Source organism: Pelobates fuscus, chromosome 10 (genome assembly GCF_036172605.1).
Source record: "Pelobates fuscus isolate aPelFus1 chromosome 10, aPelFus1.pri, whole genome shotgun sequence".
NCBI lineage: Eukaryota > Metazoa > Chordata > Amphibia > Anura > Pelobatidae > Pelobates > Pelobates fuscus.
The window spans coordinates 16,611,978-16,637,402 of record NC_086326.1 but is presented as its reverse complement, the minus strand read 5'-3'; the positions used below and the strand labels follow the sequence as shown (position 1 = coordinate 16,637,402).

Sequence of the window (25,425 nt, the reverse complement as noted above, 5' to 3'; positions counted from 1 at the left end):
TCATATCAATGAGTGTGAGAAAGTTTGAGTCATTTCTGGAAAATGTTGCAACCACAATTAAAGCTGTAGCTGCTTTTCCTAGATACCTTTTATTCATTAAAGGGACACTGTAGGCACCCAGACCACTTCTGCTCATTGGAGTGGTCTGGGTGCCAATTCCCACTACTCCTAACCCTGTAAGTGTAATTATTGCAGTTTTTTATAAACTGCAATAATTACCTTGCAGGGTTAACTCCACCTCTAGTGGCTGTCTACTAGACAGCCACTAGAGGTCTCTTCCTGGTCCATAGCACAGGAAACCTGTGCTAGAGCGTCGCTGGACGTCCTCACGCTGTGTGAGGACCTCCAGCGTCGCTCAAATCCCCATAGGAAAGCATTGAAATTCGTTTTCAATGCTTTCCTATGGGGAGACCTAATGCGCATGCGCGGAATTGCCACGCATGCGCATTAGGTCTCCTCGGCCGGTGGGCGGGATCAGTTTCGCCCGCCGGCCGCCGGAGCCAGTAGGAGGAGCGGCGCGGAGGAGGAGACAGCGGCGAGGGAAATCGCCGCTGCCTCAGGTAAGTGAGTGAAGGGGTTTTTACCCCTTCAGTAACTGGGGATTGGTGGGTGGGAGGGAGAGGGACCCTCCAGTGCCAGGAAAACGGATCGTTTTCCTGGCACTGGAGTTTCCCTTTAAGTTATTATTCAAAGTAGCAGGATCTGTTCTACATAATCTAAATAAAGCATTGTTTTATTTCACAGAAAAAAACATTCTGTGACAATGATAATTTTAGCAGAGGGGTAAAACTTTGGGTGCAGCAGAGGGGTTAAACTCTGTATGTGTGGCATTTCAGAGCGAAACGCTGCAGGCAGACCACTTCAAATCACTGGAGTGTGGTCGTGGTGTTTGTGTCCGGGTTATAGTTGATCCAGCACGCTGAATAGTATCACACCTAGAACGAAGGATAACGTCTAACCGGACCTTAGAATAGCCGTGCTTAAAGTACCTGAGACTAGTCAAAATACTTGCCGAGGTCAGGGACACAGAATGAGACCCAACGATGAGGAAAACCAGAAGTCAAGGATACCAGAAATCAAGGAAGTCAAAACGAAGCCAAAGTCAAATACCAGGAACACACTCTCAGATAACCAGCTAGGGAAAACCACGACAGGGCACTGACAAAAATGTAATTTGGGTTTAAATAACCCTTCTTAGGCTGTAATTGTCTGTTTCTGACCTCTGACCCCAAAACGTGCATGCGCGTCTACGACGTGACGCCGCACGCACATCGGCGGCATATTTGAAGTGGGAGAAGGTAAGTTTCTTATTAAAGTCCGATTCGCAGTGGCCGGCGTTTCTGAGAACGTTGCACCCGCTGGGGACCAAAACGGAGGGAGACCGGGTAGCAGCCCGCCGAGCCCAAGGCAAGTTTGAAACATCTCTGACGACGTGGCTACTATGTTTGAGTGCAGCCACGCCGTCAGAGATGTCTGGAGCCGGGACAGTTTGCAGTAACCCTTTAAAAGAAATTTCAGCTATTTTTCCAGCTCTACCAATTTGGTGTAAAATGTTCAATTCCTTGTCAAAACATCCCTTGTCTGCAAACATCCTGCTTTAGAGATAAAACACCAGCTGTATTTTTTTTAGTCTGTCCCCTAGGCAGAGACTTATCAGACCAAAATCTATTTAGTCTATAGCTTTCAGTTATTTAGTCTTCTCTGCGTTATCATTATGCTTATTACGTTGGCAGCATCAAACATTAGACGTCTCATCGTTATATTAATCACAATGGCAGCTTTGTCCCCAGCTACAAGTCATTATCCTGTGTCGAAAACTTTTGAGAATCCGCTGAATTAATGGTATTTATGTGATTCCTTTCCTTCCGCTGTCTATTTTTCACTGTGAGAAGGATTGGTGACAGCTTGATTTTGTCATATTCTAGAGTAGAACACGGAACTCTTCCAAAATAATTGCCACTGCTGGCAGCTCTCTAACAATGAGTTTAGTGGTGTCAGTAAAATGACAGAGCAGGTGATATAATGCTACCCCTGAACTGCAGAAACCGCTTCCAGTTCTTTTATAGAACGTGTCTGTGTGTATTTTTAGAGTGCCGAGGCTCAGCGCATTGCTTTCCCGAGCAGTTAAGACTGGATTCTTAAAGTAACCATGTAACCTCTTACCTATCATTTCTCTATTACAAGCAGTTAAGTACAAGATGCGTGTACACGTTCTGTTTTGCTGCTGCCCAAATGTGCTAAATTTAATTATTTTTTTATTTTTTTTAAAAAGGGATATTACGGGTTTTGCAATCATAGCACAGGTTTAAGGTGATCAAAAGCCAACCAGATAACCTGGCATCATGTGCCTCAGGGAGACTGTGGATGGCATTATTAAACCCCCATGTACACAAAGCAATGTTAGTGTTTGTAGCTTGCTAGACCCTGCAAGAACCTCCTCTATGTAATTAAAATTCCATTTACAGAGCAAGAGATAAAAACCTTTAACGTAAGTTTCATCTGATTTTAAAAAGGAAACCATTTTTATTTATGCAGGCTGTGTCAGTCACAGCTAGGGGAGGTGTGCCCTGGGCTGCATAAACAGAAACCAAAGTACTCCTACTCAACTCCTACATTGCAGTGAATTAAGCTGTGAAACTTCAGGGGCATGATATACACACACAAACTGCTTTATTAAGCTAAAGTTGTTTTGGTGACTCGGTGTCCCTTTAAGCTCATTGAAGTGCTTGACTGCAGTTATGCCTGAAGGTAAGAAGGTGCCTAAACACTCCAAGCTCCATAACGACTTGAGTAAAATTAGTGTAATTAGTTGTGTTCCTTTTAAATTGTAGATTTATTTGCAAAATGTTCGCTATGATTTACACTTTAGTAAATAACTCTTCTAATCTCTATAGGGAAAAACTGATTTAAGCTGCATTGTGCAGGGAATGGTTTTATGGAACATGTGCCCAAAGTTAAGTGGAAATATTTAAATAAATAAATAAATAAATGCACAATACAAGGAATAGGACCGGATGCTGTACGATGGTATTTTTGGGTATTCTGATGACACACACTTTAAACTAATATGTTATGTAAATGCTTGGCTTTGTCCAAATCTGCTTTATAGCTGAGTAAATATATTGTAGCTTTAGACTTAAAAAATCAGCACATTTGTATAGAAAATCCATTCTTTCACATTAATGCTGTGAAGTGTTCAATTTCTAAAATCACAGCTAAGAATTCCTACTTGGTGTTTTGTTCTGGATATTTGTGTTGATGCAGTTTGAATATTTCCAGTATGTGGATTTGCATCGCGCCGCTGACTTTAAAGCTATGTTAAGAAGAGAATAAGTCAAGTGTGTCTTATTGTTCCAGTGAAGATTAGAATATGTAGATTCGTTCTCATCCACGCAGCCATCTCCATAATAAATCCACCGACTGGAAAATTTACTGTGTAAATATTTATAGTGTATCACACGGGGATAATACAGTTTTTATTTTAAAGTAGGTGTTTTTTTTCCCTCATTTTTGATGGCTAGCCAATATATCACAAAGTCTTAAAACCAAAATAATAACTAATATAAAATTATATCTGGATACATTTTATCCCAAACTGAGTGTTATAAATTCCAGATGGGAGGTGGCAGGTAATGAGCAGAGGTACCAGCAATACAATGAAAGGTTAGGTGTCAGCCTAGCCTTCATGACACTAAATCCCTCCGATCAGGCAAAAAGAGCTGTCTATGAGCAACATTGCTCTTGTTTGGGTAGAAAACCACTGCATGGGGATCATACTGCTGCCATGTGCTTTGCAGTTTTAGGGACTTTACAGTGTTTTTCCTACAGGCAGATCACCAAAGGGGCTAAAAAAAGGTCTCTCGAATCAGGACAACACACCACCCTCCCAGCAGATCCAGGACACTTTTGAGCTATGGGATTGTTAGATTGCCCAAAAAAATTTACGAAGTGGTAAGTTGTGAGGAGTTCGCAGGGGTTTGGACCAACATAACCTAATGTTTCAGGGCCCATTTTTCCTGTCATGTAATAGAAAAGAACGTTAACGTTACACACTAATTTCAGCCTCCTTGGTCTCTTGACAGATCTGTGATGACGTAGAGAAAGTTATGCCTTTTTTAAAGATATTAATTTCTTTCCCTCTGAATCCCAAAAGTTACTGAAAGTTATTCCATTTTAAAGCAGGTCTGTCTCTTTCGTGGGTTTTTGCATGTCCTCCGGAAGACCCCCAAAGGTGACATTTCTAGTTGGGGTCCGGTGTCCATGGAGTACAGTGCATGCTAGACTTTCTTACCTGACATTGTTCCTTGCAGCCACCACCATCTCCTTCCAGGGGACCCTCTTCATCTCCTGCCTCTCATTTACCAGGAATCATGTCAGTACTGTACTCCAATGCATTCACAAGAGTACAAAACTGAGATATACTGTATGGAGGATCCCCCATTCATCACATCTCTCAATGAGGGAGATGATGGCTGAATCATACAGCCCTCACATGTGACAACTGCTGGGATCGGACAAAACTTGATGGCAGAGCATAGACATTTATCAAACTTTGTAACTGTTCACATCTAAATACAACACTAGTTTTAATTATAGCGCCTTTTATTGCTTGTTTTTTTGATAAATTCTATTGTATACAGCTCTTACCAAGCAAAGCAGCTTTTAAACACGATGTCACTTTTTGAATATCGCAGTAATATAAAATGTGGTTTTGAAGATTTACACAAGTCTACGTATGACAATGTTCACATCTCTAGAAATGATGATATAGAAGTAACTTTTAAAGAATTGGAAAAGATCTTGGGAAAAGAAATTAAATATAAATGGGAAATAGCCACATTGGAGAGATATCTGAAAGACAAAATTACCGCTAGGGGTCTCAGATTCTCCAAAACTCCTACTTTTGAAAATGACAGAAATCAAAAATATGTTAATATGCGTAATGATGCACTTGAAAGATTTTCAATGGAGATGATGACCATAGTCATACTATGTAGAAGTGAGGCTTTGACTGATTTAGACAAAGAGGTCAAAGAAATACAAAAAACACTAGAACCAGTGGCCGAAACTAAAAATTATGAGGAATTGACAAAATCTACGAAAGAAAATTTAAACAAATTGGAGAATCAGGTGAAATTAACTAAATACAAGCAATATGAGAGGGATTTGGATGACTACAAATATAATAAAGTCAGAAACTACCATCAAAACAGCCACACCTATCGAGCAAAAAATAGCTATGAAAATAGGGGATCAGGTAATTTTCAATATAAACAAAATGAATATAGTCGGGAGGAGAATAGCCAGTACAGATACTCCCAAGTGCAATACTCCTAAATGGAAAACTCCTGAAGATAAAAAGACCAATGAATGGAATAGAGTAGAACCCTGCAATAGGCGATACAACAGACCAGAAAGGAAAAGAAGCCCTCAATACAAAAATAGTGACTTGGCACTATCCAAAAGGTATGATGTCTTGTCACGTGATCAATCAGATTCCAGGCAAAGCGATTTTTTTAGAGAGAACGAGAGAAAAAGTCTCCTTCTCACCCCTAAAAAGAAGGAGGGACAAAGAGGATGTAGAGGAGGAATAAGGTTACAACTACGAAAAAAGAGGAAAAATGTTCAATTGGAGGGAGCAATTAACCTGTCTAACTTCACACCAAATAATTATGAAATTAGGATTTTAAAGAAAGCCTAAAACTTGCCCCGAGTAAGAATTTTAATTCTTTTTCTGCTTACATTGATATATATATATAAGAGGTAAAGATTGAGGATATTTTAAATGAAAACGAATATAAGTTTCTACAGGTAGAGTTCCCAAGAGTGCCTGTTTTCTACACCTCCAATCGTGTCCGGCATTGGATCTATCTCAGCTAATCTTTCCAAATATGTGGATATCTGGTTACAAAATGTAGTAAAAAACATGCCATCATATCTTAAAGATACCACAGACATAATAAAAATGACTAAAAATATTAAATGGGAAGAAGGTTACTTTTTGGTAAATTCGGACGTAACGGCACTTTATACCTCTATTACTCCGAAAAGGGATGTAAAACAATATATGACATTTTAGTAAAATCAGGCAATTTTAGTGAAAATCATATTCTGTTTTTAATAGTATTAAATGGGTTTTAGAGAATAACTATTTTGTTTTTAATTCTAAGTTTTATCTACAATTACAGGGCACTGCTATGGGGACCAGGTTCGCCCCCAGTTATGCTCATTTATTTATGTCCAGCTGGGAGACAGAAGTTATTTACAACAGCCGTGAATGGGGGTTGAACCTGGTTACCTACCATAGATACATCGATGATATTTTTTTTTATATGGAAGGGTTCAAAAATTGACTTAGAATCTTTTTTAGATAGTATGAATCATAACGAATGGGGTTTACATTTTAGTAGTCATTTTAGTACGTATAATATAAACTTTTTAGATCTAGAGATTTACGTAGATGATGGTCTTTTAAAAACGAAAAATTATTTTAAAAAAGTAGATGCAAATAGTTATGTTTTATATAACAGCGGACATTACACCCCATGGCTAAACAATATCCCTAAAGGGCAATTACAAAGAATAAGAAGGAATTGCACTGAAAAGAACATATTTGAAGAACAAGCTAAAATAGTGATAAATAAATTTACCCAAAAACAATATTCTTCCCATATAGTAAATAAAGCATATGACGAAGCTAAAGCACTTGATCAAGATGATTTGGTGTTCAAGAAGAATAACAACAATAGTGCACTTGAGAATCTTAATAAATTACCTTTGGTTTTAGATTTTAATAAGGATTCTAAAAAAAGTTAGATCCATTATTAACAAGCACTGGCACCTTTTAAAAAAAGATAGAGAATTGTCAAAGATCATCCCTGACAAACCCTTTATCACATTTAGAGATGCACCTAGTTTGAAACAAATGTTAACTTTTAACCACCCAAAGAAGGAAGTGGAAAACACATTTTTAAGTACAAATAAAAAAGGTTTTTATTCATGTGGTCAATGTGTAGGGTGTAAGTGCAGTAAGAATAAAACCTTGAAAGGGGTTAGTAAATGTAAAACAAAATATAAATCAGAAGAATACATTATTAAAGATTTTATTACGTGTTTTACAAAAAAAATTATTTATCTTTAATGTGCCCTTGTGGGTTTCAGTATGTGGGCAGGACTATCCGCCCTCTACATTAAAGAATTTATGAACATGTTAACAATATTCGGAAGGGGATGGATCATCATAGCGTATCTTGCAAAAAGGAGAGAAAAACTGTCCTTAAAGAGAAAACCTGATATAAGGATGTTAGTATCCAAAAAGAGAAATATTTGGTAGGTATAGTATCCTGTAGAGATAGATAACGAGTGTATGGTGATATATATATAGGTCTATATGTATATATCAATCTTTAATAGGGTCAATATACGCCGGTTCTGAGTAGCAATGAGTGCTGGTTGGCTTGTGGTTGGCAACCAGATTTAATTGCTTACAACAGAATGGGGCGTGTAGGTAAGGGGGTGGCACTATGTTGATATAATTGAGATCACATAGTACCAAACAATGCAAAATTTACAATACAAAACAAAATCGAAAATAACACGTAAAACCACCCTGTCCTATGTTACTGGGCCAGTCCAAGTTTGTGGACAATGGCAATAGGGAGGGAAGGGCGGGTAAAGGGAGGGGGGGAGGGGAGAGGAAATGGGTAGACGAGACTAGGTTAAGCAGAGTATGCCGTGCCTAGAGGAGATAAAAACTCATTTCAGTTTTCCAGTGTACTAGTTAGCGTATTGTGGTAGTGGCCACTAGAGGTCGCTTGAGAGTTGCTTATGAGATTGCTTCATTCACACAATAGTATCAACTTGGGTGTATATACAAATGGAGGCTTTGAGTAGTATCAATGAACTAGAGTGGATTGTGGCACGTCTGCCACTATAGTTTGGAGCCTAATACTATCTTAGCAGCCAACATAGAGAATGAAGTACATGCGATATGAACTCATGGTTTTCTCTAAGTGTGCTGAGCTTACTTCATTAATGAGATAATATCTGATGTGGGTATCTGGACTAATGGAGATATAACCTGGTATCCAACAGACTGGATTAGGGTCTACCAAGTCTGTCACTAGGATCCTAAGTCTAATCGTGTCTTAATACCCGACATCGATACAATGAAGTCGGTGCTCTAAATCCTGTGAGTTAACTTCATTGATACAATTGTATCCAGTGTGGGTGTGTACACAATTCACGGTATGGCCTGGTATCGGACAGACTGGGGTACAGTGTGTCCAGTCTGTCTCAGTTCCTAAGCCTGATACTGTTATGACACCCAATATAGAAAATTAAATCAATATATAATATGAACGTAACTTAGAAAGATATTTTTGTTTTGAGGGTCGGACACCGGTGTTCCAGAAACACAGAGTGATTCCGTATTTGGTTATAGCTATACCCTTGTGGGTATTAGATGCTTAGGTACAGCGTTGATCCTGCGTAGCGTCTGATTGCGCTCACGGGTTATCAGGAACCTTGCTGTGGTTGGAGTAGCCGGTCTGGCTCAAAATGTGCCCAATAGTACCACAGACAAATTAAGTCCACTGTTAGTCCTGTGTAGCGTTTGATACCGCTCACGGATTGTCGGGAACCTAACAGTGGTTACTATAACGGGTCTGGCACAAATCCCAAATGGTCAATACTTAGAGAAGCACAGAAAAAGAATAGTACCTTCGTGGGTACTAGTAATAGTAAAGAGAGTGCCAGAAAGACGGCATAGTAGTTGGTGCGTTAAGATAATTATGTACACTGTGAAATGGTTAGTTTAAATGAATACCCAGATCGGTATCCTAAAACTAGAGTACCCAGATCGGTATAGAGCTAGTTTGCCGATTTGATTATAACGGAGTGAGAAATCCTAAGGTTGCATATATACCAAGTTATTCCTTGAACATGCTCAGCTGTTTGACTGTCTATACTACCGCGGGGTTAAGGAGCCCTCTAGGGTAAATGGCAGTGAGACACGTCCTGTGAGTCAATCGTCAGATGTCTGAGGAAACAAGGTCTTTTGCTTAGGAGGTGACGGCAAGTGGGTAGCCGTCTATAGTTAGTGTCGGTATGAGCCCGACGCGCGTTTCGCCGTGTTTAGCGGCTCGTCAGGGGGAACTGTCTCCCTCCCGTGGTAAGGTTTATAAATCCCGCCCTGGCAGCTGATTGGTCGGGTTTCAGCTGTCGTGGGATGGGAAACTACGGTGGCTCGCTCGGGTCAGAAAGGTTCGGGAACCACTGTGGTTTAGTTTTTTGTGTATGTGCTTGTCAGAATTCTTATGCAATTCGTTCACAGACTTGCCTCTGAGGTTAAAAATCTTTCAGAGAAATATTCTTGCAAGTTGTGCTGTACAGTCCATATAAGGTGATAAGTATGTTTTGTTATATGATACCTTACCTCTTGGTAGTATCCTATTTTGACTAATTGTATCCATTTGGTGGATGATACAATATATTTGTGAGGATGATCTTTTTGATACCGAAGTATTATAGAGATTAATGGTGATATTCTTCCCTTATGTTCTAGAGGTGATGTCGGACTATATGTATAATCGCTCATCCTTATAATGAGTTTGGGGACACCCTCTTTGGGGGTGCCCCGATTGTGATTAGGAGCCAAATGAGTCGTGGTAATTGGTTGTGCTTGATCACCCTTAATTACTGGTGAATGAAGGGTGTGTAGTTAAAATCTTCATTTAGGCCATGAGGGGCTAAGGTTTTGAAGGTGAAAATCCAATGAGATTCCTTCTGTAATAAGATTTTGTTGAAGTCACCTTTCCTCGGATTGGGCATCAGTTTTTCAATGGCCTGGAATCTTAGGTTGTCGCTAATGCCATCATGGAAGTTAATGATGTGTCGTGCTACTGTAGTTGGAGTAACAGTATTTTTGACAGAGTTGATGTGTTGTAGGACCCTCCTTCTGAATTGCTGGAAGGTCTTGCCTATCATAGCGTATCTGCCCATTTTAAACAATTCATAATAAGGACCCTAGCGGCCTCACGTTTTTAGGAATAGAAATAGTTAAAAAATCGTGGCGTGGAGGTAACTTTATCCAACAGCTAGGGAAGGATGAAATGAAATGGGTTCACACACTAGAAACTCTGGAACCTAAGGGCCTTAATATTGAATTTGATTTAAATAATTTAAAAAAAAAAAAATTCTTCTATTTTTTTAAATTAAAAAAAAAATTTTTTTAGTTTTTTAATACTGTCCCTGATTCGGACGTATTTTGTATTATATAGTTGTGGAGTATTAAGATTTTTTCCTTTTTTTTTCTCTTTTTTTATTCCCTCTAGTAGTAGGTTTACTATCAAATTCATATCTCTATGTACAAATTTATTTTATATGGTTTATGTCTGTAATTTTATTGTCAAAACATATGTTTGCTGCTACTAGAGAATACATTGGGAACCATTATTTGTATTATTTTGGCTACTATTGGATGTAATATGACTATGTATATTGATCATGTTGTTTGAGGTTATAACAAGTGATTTTTTTATATATCTTCTCTTTGGCATTTTATTTTGGACTTATATGTACAATATGGTGGGTTACCAGAATTAACATTTAGTAGACAAGCCCCTTTTTTACTGTGGACTTCAGTAGAATGAGACTGAATCATTTGAATAATTGGCAATTATCACGCCCACCACAAGGGCTTTATAAGACCGGACCTGGCTGAAGTAAGGACGTGATCTGAGGAAGCCTGCCTAGGCGAAACACGCCATCACGTCCGCATACGACGTTATCACGTGATCGCACGGAGCTCCGAACCCGTTAGTGCCTTCTACAGTGCCACAAGCTGCAGAGACCGCGGTTGCGGTTATCTCTCCAAAGTTTTGTATTGGACACTGGCCTTCTATGGGGAAAAGGGAGTTTTTTTTTGTTTTTTATTGGAAGAAATAAAGATCGTTTAGTTTTACTCAGCTGGCATCCTGCTGCTTTCACTACCATCAAGTCCTGTGTTGTGGAGTTCATGCTGGATAAGTTAGAGCAGACTTTCACTGCTCTTCCCTTGTGAGTTTTATTTCAATTCTCTGGGTTGCTTTACATAGTTTTATACAGTATTATGCTATGTTTTTCTTCTTTTTTTATGTACCATATCCCCTATTTGGAACAACTGAATGATATTTATTTTGTAAGTTATTTCTATATCTTTTAACACAGAGATTCACTTGCAACTTTTGCACATAATATACAATTCACTAAGTTTGTTTTCTATTTGTGCATTTATGTCACTTTTGCACGTAGCACTTTGCTGCACTTATATTTTAAATGTATAGCGCACCCCCTTATGTTTTTTTTATTTATCAAACCCCGTTTTTTGTCTTATGGCATCTTTGGATTGTGTTGGAATTTCAATGCAGTCAGCATCAGTGTTTTATAAAGCTTGTATCTTTATGAAATACTCAGTGACAGACCCACTTTAATTAGAGCAGCTGTAACCCAATTCTCCAATTTAGCCTTTTTAAAACGTTTTAGTAATCCAGTATCCATTTATCTCTGTTTTGCAGTCTATTTATGTGCATCTTCCCGATGGCTATTTCTTACTTTCTTTGATCCCCTCAATCTCTTCCGTTATTACTAATCTATATATAACTGCTGTGTAAGAAATATTAAATCACACTCCTCTCCGCTCCCCAGTCCCCCTGTCTACCAATTCCTGTGTCCATTTTAGCGTTGTTATCCACTAATCTACTTCCTAGTTAGGGCAAATATTCCTAGAAGACTCAATAACCCTGGGGAGATGCAACGTAATCCGTAACTATAAAGGTGAGTATCTTTTATTTTTACTTAGTTTGTATTTATTTAGCATTTATAGATCCTATGGACTGTAAGCTCGTTTGAGCAGGGCCCTCTTCAACCTATCGTTCCTGTAAGTTTTCTTGTAATTGTCCTATTTATAGTTAAATCCCCCCTCTAATATTATTGCAAAGCGCAACAGAATCTGTTGGCGCTATATAATTGGCAATGATGATAATAATAATATGCATTATCTGTAGCAGGCTTCCCCAAACTCCGGCCCTCCAGATGTGGCTGAACTACAACTCCCATGATTCTCAGCCTATCTATTACATTCATAGAATCATGTGAGTTGTAGTTCAGCAACATCTGGAGGACCGGAGTTTGGGGAAGCCAGATCTATAGGATGCCTTAAAATGGGGTTTAGCTCCATCCCAGAGTCTCATTTTAGGGAATTAGAAGAACTTGGAATGTCAAAAAAAATGTGTGTACTAAAATAATAAGTTAAAATATTTCTGCTAAATATTCCTAAAATAATATGATACACCTACTTATATTTCCTCTTACTTTCCCTATCAAAATGTACCTCCTGATTTCATACAGTTGTTGATAAAGCACAAAACAGAGTGTGCAGAATAAAAGTTTGACATTTCACAACATAGGTTGCAGGCTGACAGCACTGCTAATATCCTTTATTTAAAACTCACCGTACTGTGAAATAAAAATTACAAAATACACCTACTTCAAAGGCATTTGCCAGTGTTTCTCCTTGCCGTCATAGTGTAAGGTAAATTCATGTAGGATTATTGGAAATCTCGTTAGTATTTTGATTTTCTTTGAGCGTTGTTTTTGTATTTTTTTTTTGTATTTGTTCTTTATTTAACATTGCTGTTCACAAGCACAGGGGTGGAAAAGACTGGCTGTTTAAAATTGTCTTTATGGCACAGCGTGTTACCGTTTTATAATCAATGTAGGTCAGCAACCTAGAACCTTAATAGCAGGAATCTTCTGATTTGCTTATTTAAAGGAACACTCTGGACTCCAGAATAATTGGAATTAAGTTGTTATGATGCCATGAGATCCCTCGCGTTAACATACAGTTTAACCCCAAACTGTTGAAACCAGTGATATTTAGCTCTTCCTATCTTATTCCAGTTCTTTCTGAGGCTTTAATCAGGAAGTCCTGAACAGGGGCTCCGCTGATAGGCTGAGAGCACCCCAATAACAAATGGCTTGAGAAAAATACATATTTTTCTTAAGTTATTTTGTGAATGGGCTGAGAGCGTTTGAGAGGAGCCCATGTCGAAGGCTTCCTGGTTCAAGCCTCGCACGGAGGTGGAACGAGATGGGCAGAACTAAGCAGAGCTGAATTCTTGTTTTGTTTTGTGTATTTCACTGTATCATACCGATAACAGCCACAGTACTTAACAATAAATCACAATATATATATATATATATATATCACTGCATTTAAATATATTACACATCAGTGCATTGCAGTCTATAATGAAGTGACTCACTCTTTCAATATTCACATTTAAATATGAAAACTGTATAATATATGTATGTGCATAAATCTATATGAACTAATATGTAAAAAAATATGTTTGCTTTACTTAAAACGTAACCTGGTGTTGGAAAAAAGCACTACATTTTGTTTTAAAGGAACACTATAGGGTCCGGAACACAAACCTGTATTCCTGACACTTTACTGTACTGTACCCCTTCGCCCTCCCTAAATAACAAAATCCTACCTTTATTCAAGTCTGCTGCTGCTGGCTCTGCCCCTGATCTGCCTGCTTGGCTGGCATCATCAGAAGTGCTTTCCCATTGGATTGGCTGAGACGGTCAAGAAGGTAGATCAGGGGCAGAGCCAGCACAAGCCAAACACAGGTCTGGCCAATCAGCATCTCCTCATAGAGATGCATTGAATTAATGCATCTCTATGAGGAAATTTCAGTGTCTCCAGAAGATGGAGACACTGAATGTCAGCAGCACTGTCCCCAGAAAGCACCTCTAGCAGCCACATAGGCAGTGTACAATGGAGGTATCCCTAGGCTGTAAACACTGCCTTTTCATTGCAAAAAGCCTGAAGGGAATGATTCTACTCACCAGAACAAATGCAATAAGCTGTAGTTGATCTGATGACTATAGTGTCCCTTTAATCTTTTTTTTTTTTTTTTTTTTCTTGCCATTGCAAAAAATATATACGAATAACAAACATGTTTTCTGTTAACTAGCTATAGGTGAACAATATTTACATTAGTTAGGGCTAGAAGTAAAGAAATAACCGATCAGATGTTTCTACTCCATATTGGTCTTCCCTGTGATCAATATCAGAAGGCTCCAGAAATTGGAAATCATCTGGCCTTGAAGAATGGGGAAGTATACTCGTTCAGATTGACTATCAATTTAGAATGGAAGCTGGGTTGTATCAGGAAATTGGAGTCATACCCTAATATACAGAGATCTGGCATATTGGTGACTGTTTCGATTAGACAGATCAGAAGTTTTATCCCCCCTCAATTGGAGTGGCAGCCCTCTGCCCGTCTCATGATGCAGGAACATCCGTTTGAATTGAATGATTGAGTGTGGGTGGTTTGTATTGTGTAATACTCATTTTTTGTTACTTTGTTAAAATTTCTTTTGTGGACAGTTCTTTATAAGCTGTTTGCCATATAATGTACCCCGGAATTGTGGTATTCCTACTTTGAATTTGTTGGTATTTAGCAACCTGCTTGAAATGTCTCAATATTTTTTTTCTTTTTCTTTCTTGTATATTTACAAATTTAGCAGTCAAATAAAGAAAAAAGAAAGGGGAAAAAACACTTAAAATTTTGGTTTTAAACCATTTGCCTGGTCGTTTAATTTACACTTTAGTTATAGAATTTATCTGATCTGCTCATTTAATCTACACTTTAGTGAAGGGATTATCTGGTCTTTTCATTTAATCTACACTTGAGTAATAGAATGAATCTGGTATAGAATGAATGTGGTATGCTTATTTAATCTTCACCTTAGTGATAGAATAAATCCAGTCTTCTCATTTAATGTACACATTCGTGTACCAGTCTGCTCTTTAAAGGAAGCCTGTATTCCTAATGTTATAGATCCCTAGTCCATAGTTGGATTAGACTGTCCCCCACAGATACAGCTGCACCTCAAAACCACAATGTACTCACCCGTGTTTAAAGTTTTGGGAATCAGTTGAGGCAGCTGCACAGCCACATATCTAATCCAGGACACCATGCTTAGTACGGAGAAAGATATTTAGGTAGGTATATCTTTTAATCGACACATTTGCTGCCAATTTTCAAGCAGCAGCGGACAAATTTATATCTAAACCTCTCTGAAGATGTACGTGTCATCCATATGTTTTGTGGTATACTGGTAATTTAACTAGTATAGTTTATGGGTTAAACTGAAGTGAATGCCCTTCTCCAATTTAAATACAGGATTATTGAAGCTCTTACTTTGGGATGTCTGTATTTATCTGCTTTTCTTTTGTAATGGAATTCTCATTGGTTCCAAATAGAGAATAACTCTATAAGGACTTTCAGTGTTGACCTGTTTAATTTAGAATAGACACTGGTCGGTTCACTGATAGGAGATCCAAATGATGTTCTCCTATGTGACAACGTAGCACACTCCATTGTTACTTTAGATGCAGCTCCAAACATTTGTGCTTTGCCACAGTTAATCAGAGACATTTAATCTCTAAAATGGGATGTGTAAACACTGCCACTATCTTTGTCTCTTCATGAGAGATGATATTTTCAGTGTACCAATTCATCGCTTTGTAATAGAGCCGGCATACTTGGATTTGAAAGATGTCCAGTGAATGTTTTTATCAGCACTTCCGTGTACATAGAACACGTTATTATCTCTAAAGTAGTTTACTGTTCAGACAAATAGTTTAACTATAACTCTTTCTTCGCTTTTTAATCTCTGGCCTCATAAAGAGCGTATAGCGATTTATCTATACATAGTTACTTACTTGGCTCTTGTTGGCAGTTTTAATGCTACTGAAAGATTCTAAAATTGTTCAACAATGAAATTACTAATTTGCCTCAAATAAAAACAATTTACAGGAATTGATAGAAAATTGATAGAAAAAAAAGTATCATCTTGTCTATCTAAACCCACTTTAAATTACAGTAGTCAAAAACCTGTTTCTAAACCCGAACATGTCCAGGTTGCACCACAATCTGATATTTGGGGTTTATTTTGGTGACAAGTGATAAAGTCTTGAAGTTAAAATGTAAAGAAAAATCAGACTTGTATATTGCATATGTCAAATATTTAACCGTTTCTATAACAACAAAGATGTACTGGCTAGCGGAATGTCGAACATTGCCTTCTTGGTTTCATTGATGAATTTTGACCAATAAAAGGACTGCTAAATTTAAAGGGACACTATAGTCACCTGAACAACTTCAGCTTAATGAGGTTGTTCAGGTGAGAACTATAGCTCCCTGCAGCCTTTCTCATGTAAACATTGTATTTTCTGAGAAAATACAGTGTTTACATTGAAAGCTAGGAACACCTCCAGTTGCAGTCACTCAGAATGCCACCAGAGGGACTTCCGAGTTGATTGAGGCATAATATGCCTCCATCCACTCAGATCTGCTGTCAGCAGAGCACAGGGCAGCACTGTGCACAGCATCCTGTGATTCAGTGTCTCCTCCCTCTGCATGCAGACACTGAACTTTCCTCATAGAGATTCATTGATTCAATTCATCTCTGAGGAGATGCTGATTGGCCAGGGCTGTGTTTGAATGATGCTGGCTCTGCCCCTGATCTGCCTCCATATCAGTCTCAGCCAATCCTATGGGGAAGCACTGTGATTGGATCAGGCTACAACATGTCAGCAGACTGCTTGTTTTTCTGAGTCTAACAGCATGTAGATTTACAGCTTCAGGCTTGAATACAGTAAGATTTTTACTATATTTATGGAGGCATGAGGGGCACAGGGGGGCTAGATGGTAGTTTTAACACTATAGGGTCAGGAATACATGTTTGTGTTTCTAACCCTATAGTGATCCTTTAAGTCTATTCAATGACAGTGATCTGGGATTGTCAAACGATACTCAACCCTCTGTCTGTTGATCATCATCTTCCGTGATCATTTGCATCCATTGTCTTGCTAGAGGTCGGCTGAGAATGATGGATAGTTCAGCAACAGTAAAATAGCTAGCTGCTAAGAGTTAAAACCACCCTTGCTAGTTCCTCCAGTATTCTTGCATATTCCGAAACGAGCATGTTCTACCTGACTTTACATGCCGGATACTGTATGTGCACAGTCTGTTATTAAAGCAAGAATTGCAATGTATATGATGGACAGTTGAATTTGATGGGCCTGAATCTTTTATTTCCAGCACTAGATTAGTATGTTACTATGTTCCATGCCTTAATACATATTGTCTGTTGAGGCATTCATTGATGATCCAAAGCAATCTGTTATGTAGAAATGCAATGTATGTACTAGTGCAGGACTGGGGCTGTTCCTTTTGCTGGTTGTGACCGTTTAAGGCATTTAAAGCATTGACGGAACAACATCGTTACATAGTAATCTAGGTTAAAAAAAGCTCAACTTTAATCTTTAAAACCAACTAATTTATTTTAATTTTATTTTATCATCCCTAATGAAACCTCCTTTTATTATTCACATTTCTATGTAACCAACGTAAGAGCAAGAGCCACATGTGTTCCCCCTTATCGTTAGATGTATCCTCGCTCTGTATTGTGGTTTACTAAGCAGTGAGTCGGGAACTGCTGGTCACTTAGTGGTCTTGGTTTTTATCAAATATCCATGTGTGATGTGTGAAAAATAAAGTTAGATGTAAGTGCACTGCCATTGATCACTTCCATCTTAGCTCCCTGTCAATCATTGTTATACGCTTCTGTACTTTGCACCCCCCAGTCTTTATAATGAAAACTCAGAGAATAGGAAACCTGAAACAATGTTTCTATTTCTCCTCATTTGCAATGGTTGCCCTGGCTTTGCCTTGTCTGAACTGGACTACAATGGCTGAGTCTGCAATATAAAATTAAACAAAAAGAGAACTTCTCTTGAAAAAAGGTTAACACAAATTTGGGTGATTTTCAGTGTTTTATTCTATAGTTTAATTTCCAGATAAGTGATGACTCCACTTTAGAAGTACAGGCTCGTTGGGGGTTTAATAAAAACCAAAGAAAAGAGTTACTTGCGCACTATCCCAAATCGCTAGGCACATTAAATAGCTGGAGGTTTTTTAGTATCACTTCAATGGCCATTTAAGTGTAAGCTCGCCTGCTACGTCAATTCACCTTGTTGTCTACAGCTAGAAATCTCTGAGACAGAAAGGGGTATTTTTCTAAATCCCCTACACACTGAGGGAACACATGGGGCGGGTGGCAGCATTCAGGGGAATGCTTTCTTCTAATAACTTTTTAGGGTCCTTAATATAATCTGAGCATCAATTGCACACACAAACATTGCTGTTGTCTACACATCGCTTTATGGGAGCAGTCTCATCGTATCCAGATGGATAATACTCCAAGCCACAAAGCACACACCATCTGTAGCTGGGTTCACAAACATAATTATGACTTTACTCCAGTTCCCTGCTCAGCCTGTAGATCTCAATAGTTATTGGATGAGGAAGATTGGTGGTTCCCAGTATGAAAATCCAGAACTTTGATCGTGCTGTAGAGTCAGTATGACCACAGTAATGTCTCCAGCAACTCGTGGAGTCCATGTGGTGCGGAATTCTGGAGACAAAAGGAGGATCCTACCTCCTTAGAAATATATCCACCTAATAAGATGCCTGCTTCATATAAAATGTTTATATCAGACCGGATTATTGAACGTTGAGCTGTCCTGTTTTCAGTATAAGAATATTGTTTAATTAATGTGTTTTATATATGTCACTGTTTTCTTTTATGTTTAATAGGTTTTAGAAGTTGTGCGATCCAACTATGACACCCTGACCTTGAAACTTCAGGATGGCTTAGATCAATACGAGAGATATTCCGAACAGCATAGAGAAGCGGCTTTCTTTAAGGAGTTGGTGAGTTTTCTATTCTCTTTAAGCAATTAAGCCTATATTCTGAATAGATTGGTACTGACACCTTCACCTTATAGCAAATAATTTAAAAGTAATGAAAGAATGTGACAAAGCCGGGTCAAAGGCTGGAAAGCTAGGGTGTATTCTGCCGGCATTTCATTCTGCTAAAGGAATAGAAGCTAGCATTTTCTTAGGAATAATGGAATGCTCCAAGTACCATACCCACGTCTGATTACTGTAATGATCCTGTTACTAGGAAGCATCATCTTTAAAGAGGCATCCAAGTATTTGTACTGCACGAGCTTGAAGGGACACTATAGTCACTTGAACAACGTTAGCTTAATGAAGCACTTTTGGTGTATAGAACATGCCCCTGCAGCCTCACTGCTCAATCTACTGCCATTTAGGAGTTAAATCCCTTTGTTTATGAACCCTAGTCACACCTCCCTGCATGTGACTTGCACAGCCTTCCATAAACACTTCCTGTAAAGAGAGCCCTATTTAGGCTTTCTTTATTGCAAGTTCTGTTTAATTAGGATTTTCTTATCCCCTGCTATGTTAATATCTTGCTAGACCCTGCAAGAGCCTCTTGTATGTGATTAAAGTTCAATTTAGAGATTGAGATACAATAATTTAGGGTAAATTACATCTGTTTGAAAGTGAAACCAGTGAAAATGCAACTTATAATGACTTCTCCAGTCTCAAAATTATTCAACCCCCTGAATAGAATCCTCACAACAGCACTATATTTGCAAAACAGGTTTTGTCTCAAGCACACCTGGTGCAACTATAATTAAGGGCTTCGTTAGTTGCACCAGGTGTGCTTGAGCTGAAATACCTGAACTGGCTAGGGTTTTTTGGAGTGTAACGTTTGACTGCAAGTTAGAAATATGGCTAAGCCAAAAGAATAGTCCACAAAGTTAAGAGAAGAGATTATCACCCTTCACAAACAAGGATCAGGATACAAAAAGATATTTAAGGCACTGAATGTTCCTAGAGACACTATTAGAATCATAGTTTGCAAGTTCAAAGTTGAAAGAACAGTGTTAACACTACCTGAACAGGGCAGAAAAAGGAAGCTATCAATGGCTGCAACCATATTTCTGAGAAGGAAGGTTGTGAAACACCTGCGAGTGACTGCAAAAGACCTGCAGCAAGAGTTGGTGGCAACAGGCACTGAGGTTTCAGTGAGCAGTAAAGCGCGTACTAAACGCAGAAGGTTTCCATGTCAGAACTCCAAGACGTACATCACAACTGAAAAGAAAAGGCTGCTCCGATATGCTCTAAATCATACATATAAGTCACAGACATTTTGGGATTCTGTTCTGTGAAGCGATGAAAGAAAACTGTAACTTTTTGGCCCAATGGATCAGAAGAAGAAGAATTAAGCATATGCTGAAAAGAACACTCTGCCTACAGTTAAGCATGGTGGTGGCTCGGTGATGCTCTGGGACTGCTTTCTATCCAATGGCACTGGAAACCTGCAGCATGTGGAATGCAAGATGGATTTATGGAAGTATCAGGAAATCCAAGGAGAAAACATCATGCTGTCTCTGAGGAAGCTGAAGCTTGGGCGTCATTGGACCTTCCAACAAAACAATGAACCCAAGCATACCTCAAATTCCACCAAGCTCGGTTGCAAAAGAAGTCCTCGAAAATTCTACATTGTCCTTCACAGTCACCTGACTTGAACCCTATAGAAAATCTCTGGTGACATTTGAAGAAGGCGATTGCAGCACGCAAACCCAAAAATATTACTAAACTGGATATCATTGCTCATAAGCAATAGGGTAAGATTCCTCCGGATCGCTGCCAAAAACTGATGTCTAACTATGCAGCAGGTCATAACAGCAAACGGGTGCTCTACTAAGTACTAAAGATGCTTGCCATGAAGGCGTTGAATAATTGTGAGACTGGACAAGTTGCATTTTCAGTTGAAATAGGGGAAACCACTTGAAGCATTTGTAAGATATGTCTTTTTGCTGATGATATGTAACAGGGTTGATGTTCCAGGAGGGATAAGCCAAATGGCAAATGATTTAGGTAAACTAGAAAAATGGTCAGAGCTGCAGCAACTGACATTTAATGTGGATATGCATCTTGTACATAAAAACCCAAGGGCAGAGTAGAGAATATTTGAGAGTCCTAACCTCTACATCTGAGGAAAGGGATTTAGGAGTAATTATTTCTGATGACTTAAAGGTAGGCAGACAATGTAATAGAGCAGCAGGAAATGCTAGCAGAATGCTTGGTTGTATAGGGAGAGGTATTAGCAGTAGAAAGAGGGAAGTGCTCATGCCATTGTAAAGAACACTGGTGAGACCTTACTTGGAGTATTGTACGCAGTACTGGAGACCGTATCTTCAGAAGGATATTGATACCTTAGAGAGAGTTCAGAGAAGGGCTACTAAACTGGTTCATGGATTGCAGGATAAAACTTACAAGGAAAGGTTAAAGGATCTTAACACGTATAGCTTGGAGGAAAGACGAGACAGGGGGGATATGATAGAAACATTTAACCCCTTAAGGACACATGACATGTGTGACATGTCATGATTCCCTTTTATTCCAGAAGTTTGGTCCTTAAGGGGTTAAATACATAAAGAGAATCAACACAGTAAAGGAGGAGACTATATTTAAAAGAAGAAAAGCTACCACAACAAGAGGACATAGTCTTAAATTAGAGGGCAAAGGTTTAAAAATATCAGGAAGTATTACTTTACTGAGAGGGTAGTGGATGCATGGAATAGCCTTACAGCTGAAGTGGTAGATTTGTTCATTGCAAACAGCTGAAAGTGTGGACATTTTGGCAATAAACCTGATTTTCAGTGGGGGTTGAACTATTGAATAATTTGATTACAATTGTAGGTCTTTACAGAATACTTAATCCTTCTATATGAGAGGGGGGGAGTGAAAACCAAAAGCAAGAAACTATAACTTTGAGAAAGGGAAAATAAAAGAAAGTAGGATGTGTTTTGGACCGTCCTTGGCTTAAAGGGACACTATAGTCACCTGAACAACTTTAGCTTAATGAAGCAGTTTTGGTGTATAGAACATGCCCCTGCAGCCTCACTGCTCAATCCTCTGCCGTTTAGGAGTCAAATCCCTTTGTTTATGAACCCTAGTCACACCTCCCTGCATGTGACTTGCACAGCCTTCCATAAACACTTCCTGTAAAGAGAGCCCTATTTAGGCTTTCTTAATTGCAAGTTCTGTTTAATTAAGATTTTCTTATCCCCTGCTATGTTAATAGCTTGCTAGACCCTGCAAGAGCCTCCTGTATGTGATTAAAGTTCAATTTAGATTGAGATACAATTATTTAAGGTAAATTACATCTGTTTGAAAGTGAAACCAGTTTTTTTTTTTCCATGCAGGCTCTGTCAATCAAAGCCAGGGGAGGTGTGGCTAGGGCTGCATAAACAGAAACAAAGTGATTTAACTCCTAAATGACAGTGAATTGAGCAGTGAAATTGCAGGGGAATGATCTATACACTAAAACCGCTTTATTTAGCTAAAGTAATTTTAGGTGACTATAGTGTTCCTTTAAATAATCAATCCTGTTCTTTATAGAGATAATATTAAATGGGCCTAGCGACTTTTATTTGCCAATAGAGATGTCCCGAACAGTTCGCCGGCGAACATAGCTTGTTCGCGTTCGACCACGGCGGCCGAACATATGCGATGTTCGGTCCGCCCCTTATTCGTCATGGAGGTGGGAGGGTCTGGGAAGGAGGGTCTGCTGCTGATTGGCTGGAATGTGTCTGCTGACTGTGAGGTACAGGGTCAAAGTTTACTCAATGATGACGAATAGGAGGCGGACCGAACATCGCATATGTTCGCCCGCCGCGGTGACCGCGAACAAGCTATGTTCGCCACGAACTATTCGGGACATCTCTATTTGCCAACAAGTAATATGAAGATACTTTGTATCTTCTGTAATGAATGTACGTAGAAATATGATTTTATACGGTTTACGTCTGAATTGGAGTATGTACTAAAAGGAGTTGAAGTGATCACAATTTGTTCTCTTTTAGGCTCGATCAATCAGCATCAATGTTCGGAAGAATCTTGCTTTTAACACACTGAGCCAGGAAATTCTTCTGAAGGAATTTTCAACCATTTCATGAAAATGAACTCCTGATGTGATCAGATGGCCACCAGAAGAGCTGGGACACATTTCTACTAGCACTGTGGATGGACTGTTGCGTCAGTGTTTCTATTTCCTTTACACATAACCTGCCTTTTTAGAGTACAAACATAGGTCTTTGATGAATTCAGGTCCCCCTTGTTCCAAATATATTGTCCAACTAAAAGAATGGAAATGAAAACTTCGCTTCCTAGAGACTGCTTGAGACTTTACTTGTGCAATTTTATTTTTTAGAGGAAATTAAGTTAATGGTGAGACTGACTTATCCAGAATCCTTCTTTGTTTTTCCTACATAGACACGACAGGTTAGTGAAGCAGATTTGGGAAACCATTAAAAAGTGTTTTCCAGTGGACTTTTTTGTATACTGTGATAAATGAATTCTGATCATTGCATTGCAGTGAATAAATCACTATTTTATGTGAAGGTGTACTTACCTGCTTTTTTATTCCTTTATCAAAGATAATACAAACAAAGAACAAATGGAAGCATCTGTAAAATATTTTATATTGGTATGATAAAGATGTGAAAAGTGTACATGAGATTTTGTGGACATGTTTACATATCAGTCTTTAAAGGAAAAGGTTTCTTCTGCCCCTCTCCTCCTTCATGCCCAGTAAAGGGTTTAAAAAACTAAACTTTTCACTTGTCTGATTCCAGCGCCAAAGTCCCTTGCCTCTGGATCGAACCCCTCCTCTGCCGACGTCAGCTGATGGGAAAGACCTAATGTGCATTCAGCGAGCCCTGTGCGTGCATTACATCTTCCCCACAGGAAAACATTGACTCAGTGCTTCCCTTTGGGGTTTTAGAAGACGCTGGACATCCTCATGCAAAGTGTAAGGATGTTCAGCGTCGTTTCACATAGTCAACTGCAAGAAGCGCCTCTAGTAGCGGGTTCTGGTAGAGAACATAAAGGCAGTCTTAGTACTGCAATGTAAATATTATTTGTTAACCCTTACACTGTCATGGGTGGGCAGAGAGATTTATAAAGCTAGCAGTACAGATTTCCTTTACTAACTCTTGAAATGTCTGGGCTACAAGATTGTCAAGAATTTTAGCCAAAACAGCAGAACTGAAACGTCACTGACGTGGAGGATCCAATATGGCTAATTTGGCCTGAAATACTTGCAGTTCACTTTGAATCCCTGACAATTAACACTTGATGGATTTACATTACCAAAATATCTTTTACTTTTTTTTAAGTTGCCATATATTACACATTTTCTAATTTGGAAGAAATCTCCATCTTTGCAGAGACCTGTAGTCTTCATAAAGGAACAATTCAGTATATCTTCCACTTTTTTATGGACTGTAGCAATAATACATTAAAAATGTAAAGAAAAAAAATGAAAGAAGCAAAATTGCAGGAATCACCCGGGTTCCTGGCAATCCAATATTTTCAAGAGCAAGTTTCACTAATGTCAATATTTGGAAAATCTAACCTGGTGGGTGTAACACGGAGAAATTGCTGCTTTGATTTGGATTTAATAATGTTTATTTGCTGGATTCAAAAGTGATCTACTCAAATGTGACAGATTCAGTTTATGTATGTGACATTAATTTTACATTAACTTATCCAACGCAAGTCATTGTGATTCATATTTTATTGCACGGCTGTCAAAAAGCTCCTGAATTCTTCACTTTGCTGAACAGTTATATGGAGACAAATAAAAGTGATTCGTATGGAGATTAATCTGTAATTCAGGAAAAAGATTTTCATGAAAGCATAAAATCCCAAAGGGTTATTATTTACGTATAAAATGTGTACTGCTAAATATTTGTATATCATACTATGCAATGATACATTATTTATATGAATTAATGCATGCGGTGATCCCCAGCTGTTGTAGGACTACTCCTCCCATGATGCTTTGTCAGCCTCAATCCATTTGGCCAGCCCTGTAACAGAAAACATAAGCCACGTAACTGGGGAAAGTAACTCTCAAAAGCTCATTTTCTAGAATTAAAAAAGTGCTATTGAATGTTTTTTTTTGTTTTTTTTACTGTTTAGTTTTTTACACACATTACATTATTAAATTAACACTACTCCAATCTGTGTAACATGTAACATAATAATTGTACTGAAAAAACACCAATTTATTTTTCCTAGTTTATGATTTCAAATATGAAAAAAAAAAATAGAATAAAATTCATAACTTTGTTTCAAACCACGTTGTAAAAGCCTGTGAACACGATACATATCTGCACTTTGGAGACCAATGTTGCAGGTTTTGCTGAGACAGCAGTGGTCGATGGGATACCAATTAACGGTAGTTGTACGGGTTATGTGGGCGTTGCTCTGGTTTGAGCCTAACAATTCGTATTACCTAGGTCAGCGAGCTCTGGAAAAACGATAATGATTTTCTGTCACCATATACTGTCTTGATCCTTCAACGTTCTCCTGGGAACAGAACGTTCCTGCTGGTTTCAGTCTTGGTTGTTTCTAT

General features: G+C 38.6%; 1 protein-coding gene across 3 annotated transcripts in view; it reads left to right on the top strand.

Annotated features, from left to right (window-relative positions):
- ARMH3 (armadillo like helical domain containing 3) overlaps nucleotides 1-24,310 on the top strand; it is a 115,957-nt gene extending 91,647 nt beyond the window's left edge. For all 3 annotated transcript variants that reach the window (XM_063435115.1, XM_063435116.1, XM_063435114.1), the window contains 2 exons: nucleotides 18,720-18,836; nucleotides 22,868-24,310. In XM_063435115.1, the coding sequence (XP_063291185.1) occupies nucleotides 18,720-18,836; nucleotides 22,868-22,960 (210 nt within the window). In that variant the 3' untranslated portion in view covers nucleotides 22,961-24,310. The remainder of the gene's footprint in view (nucleotides 1-18,719; nucleotides 18,837-22,867) is intronic.
- Nucleotides 24,311-25,425: the final 1,115 nt, after the last annotated feature.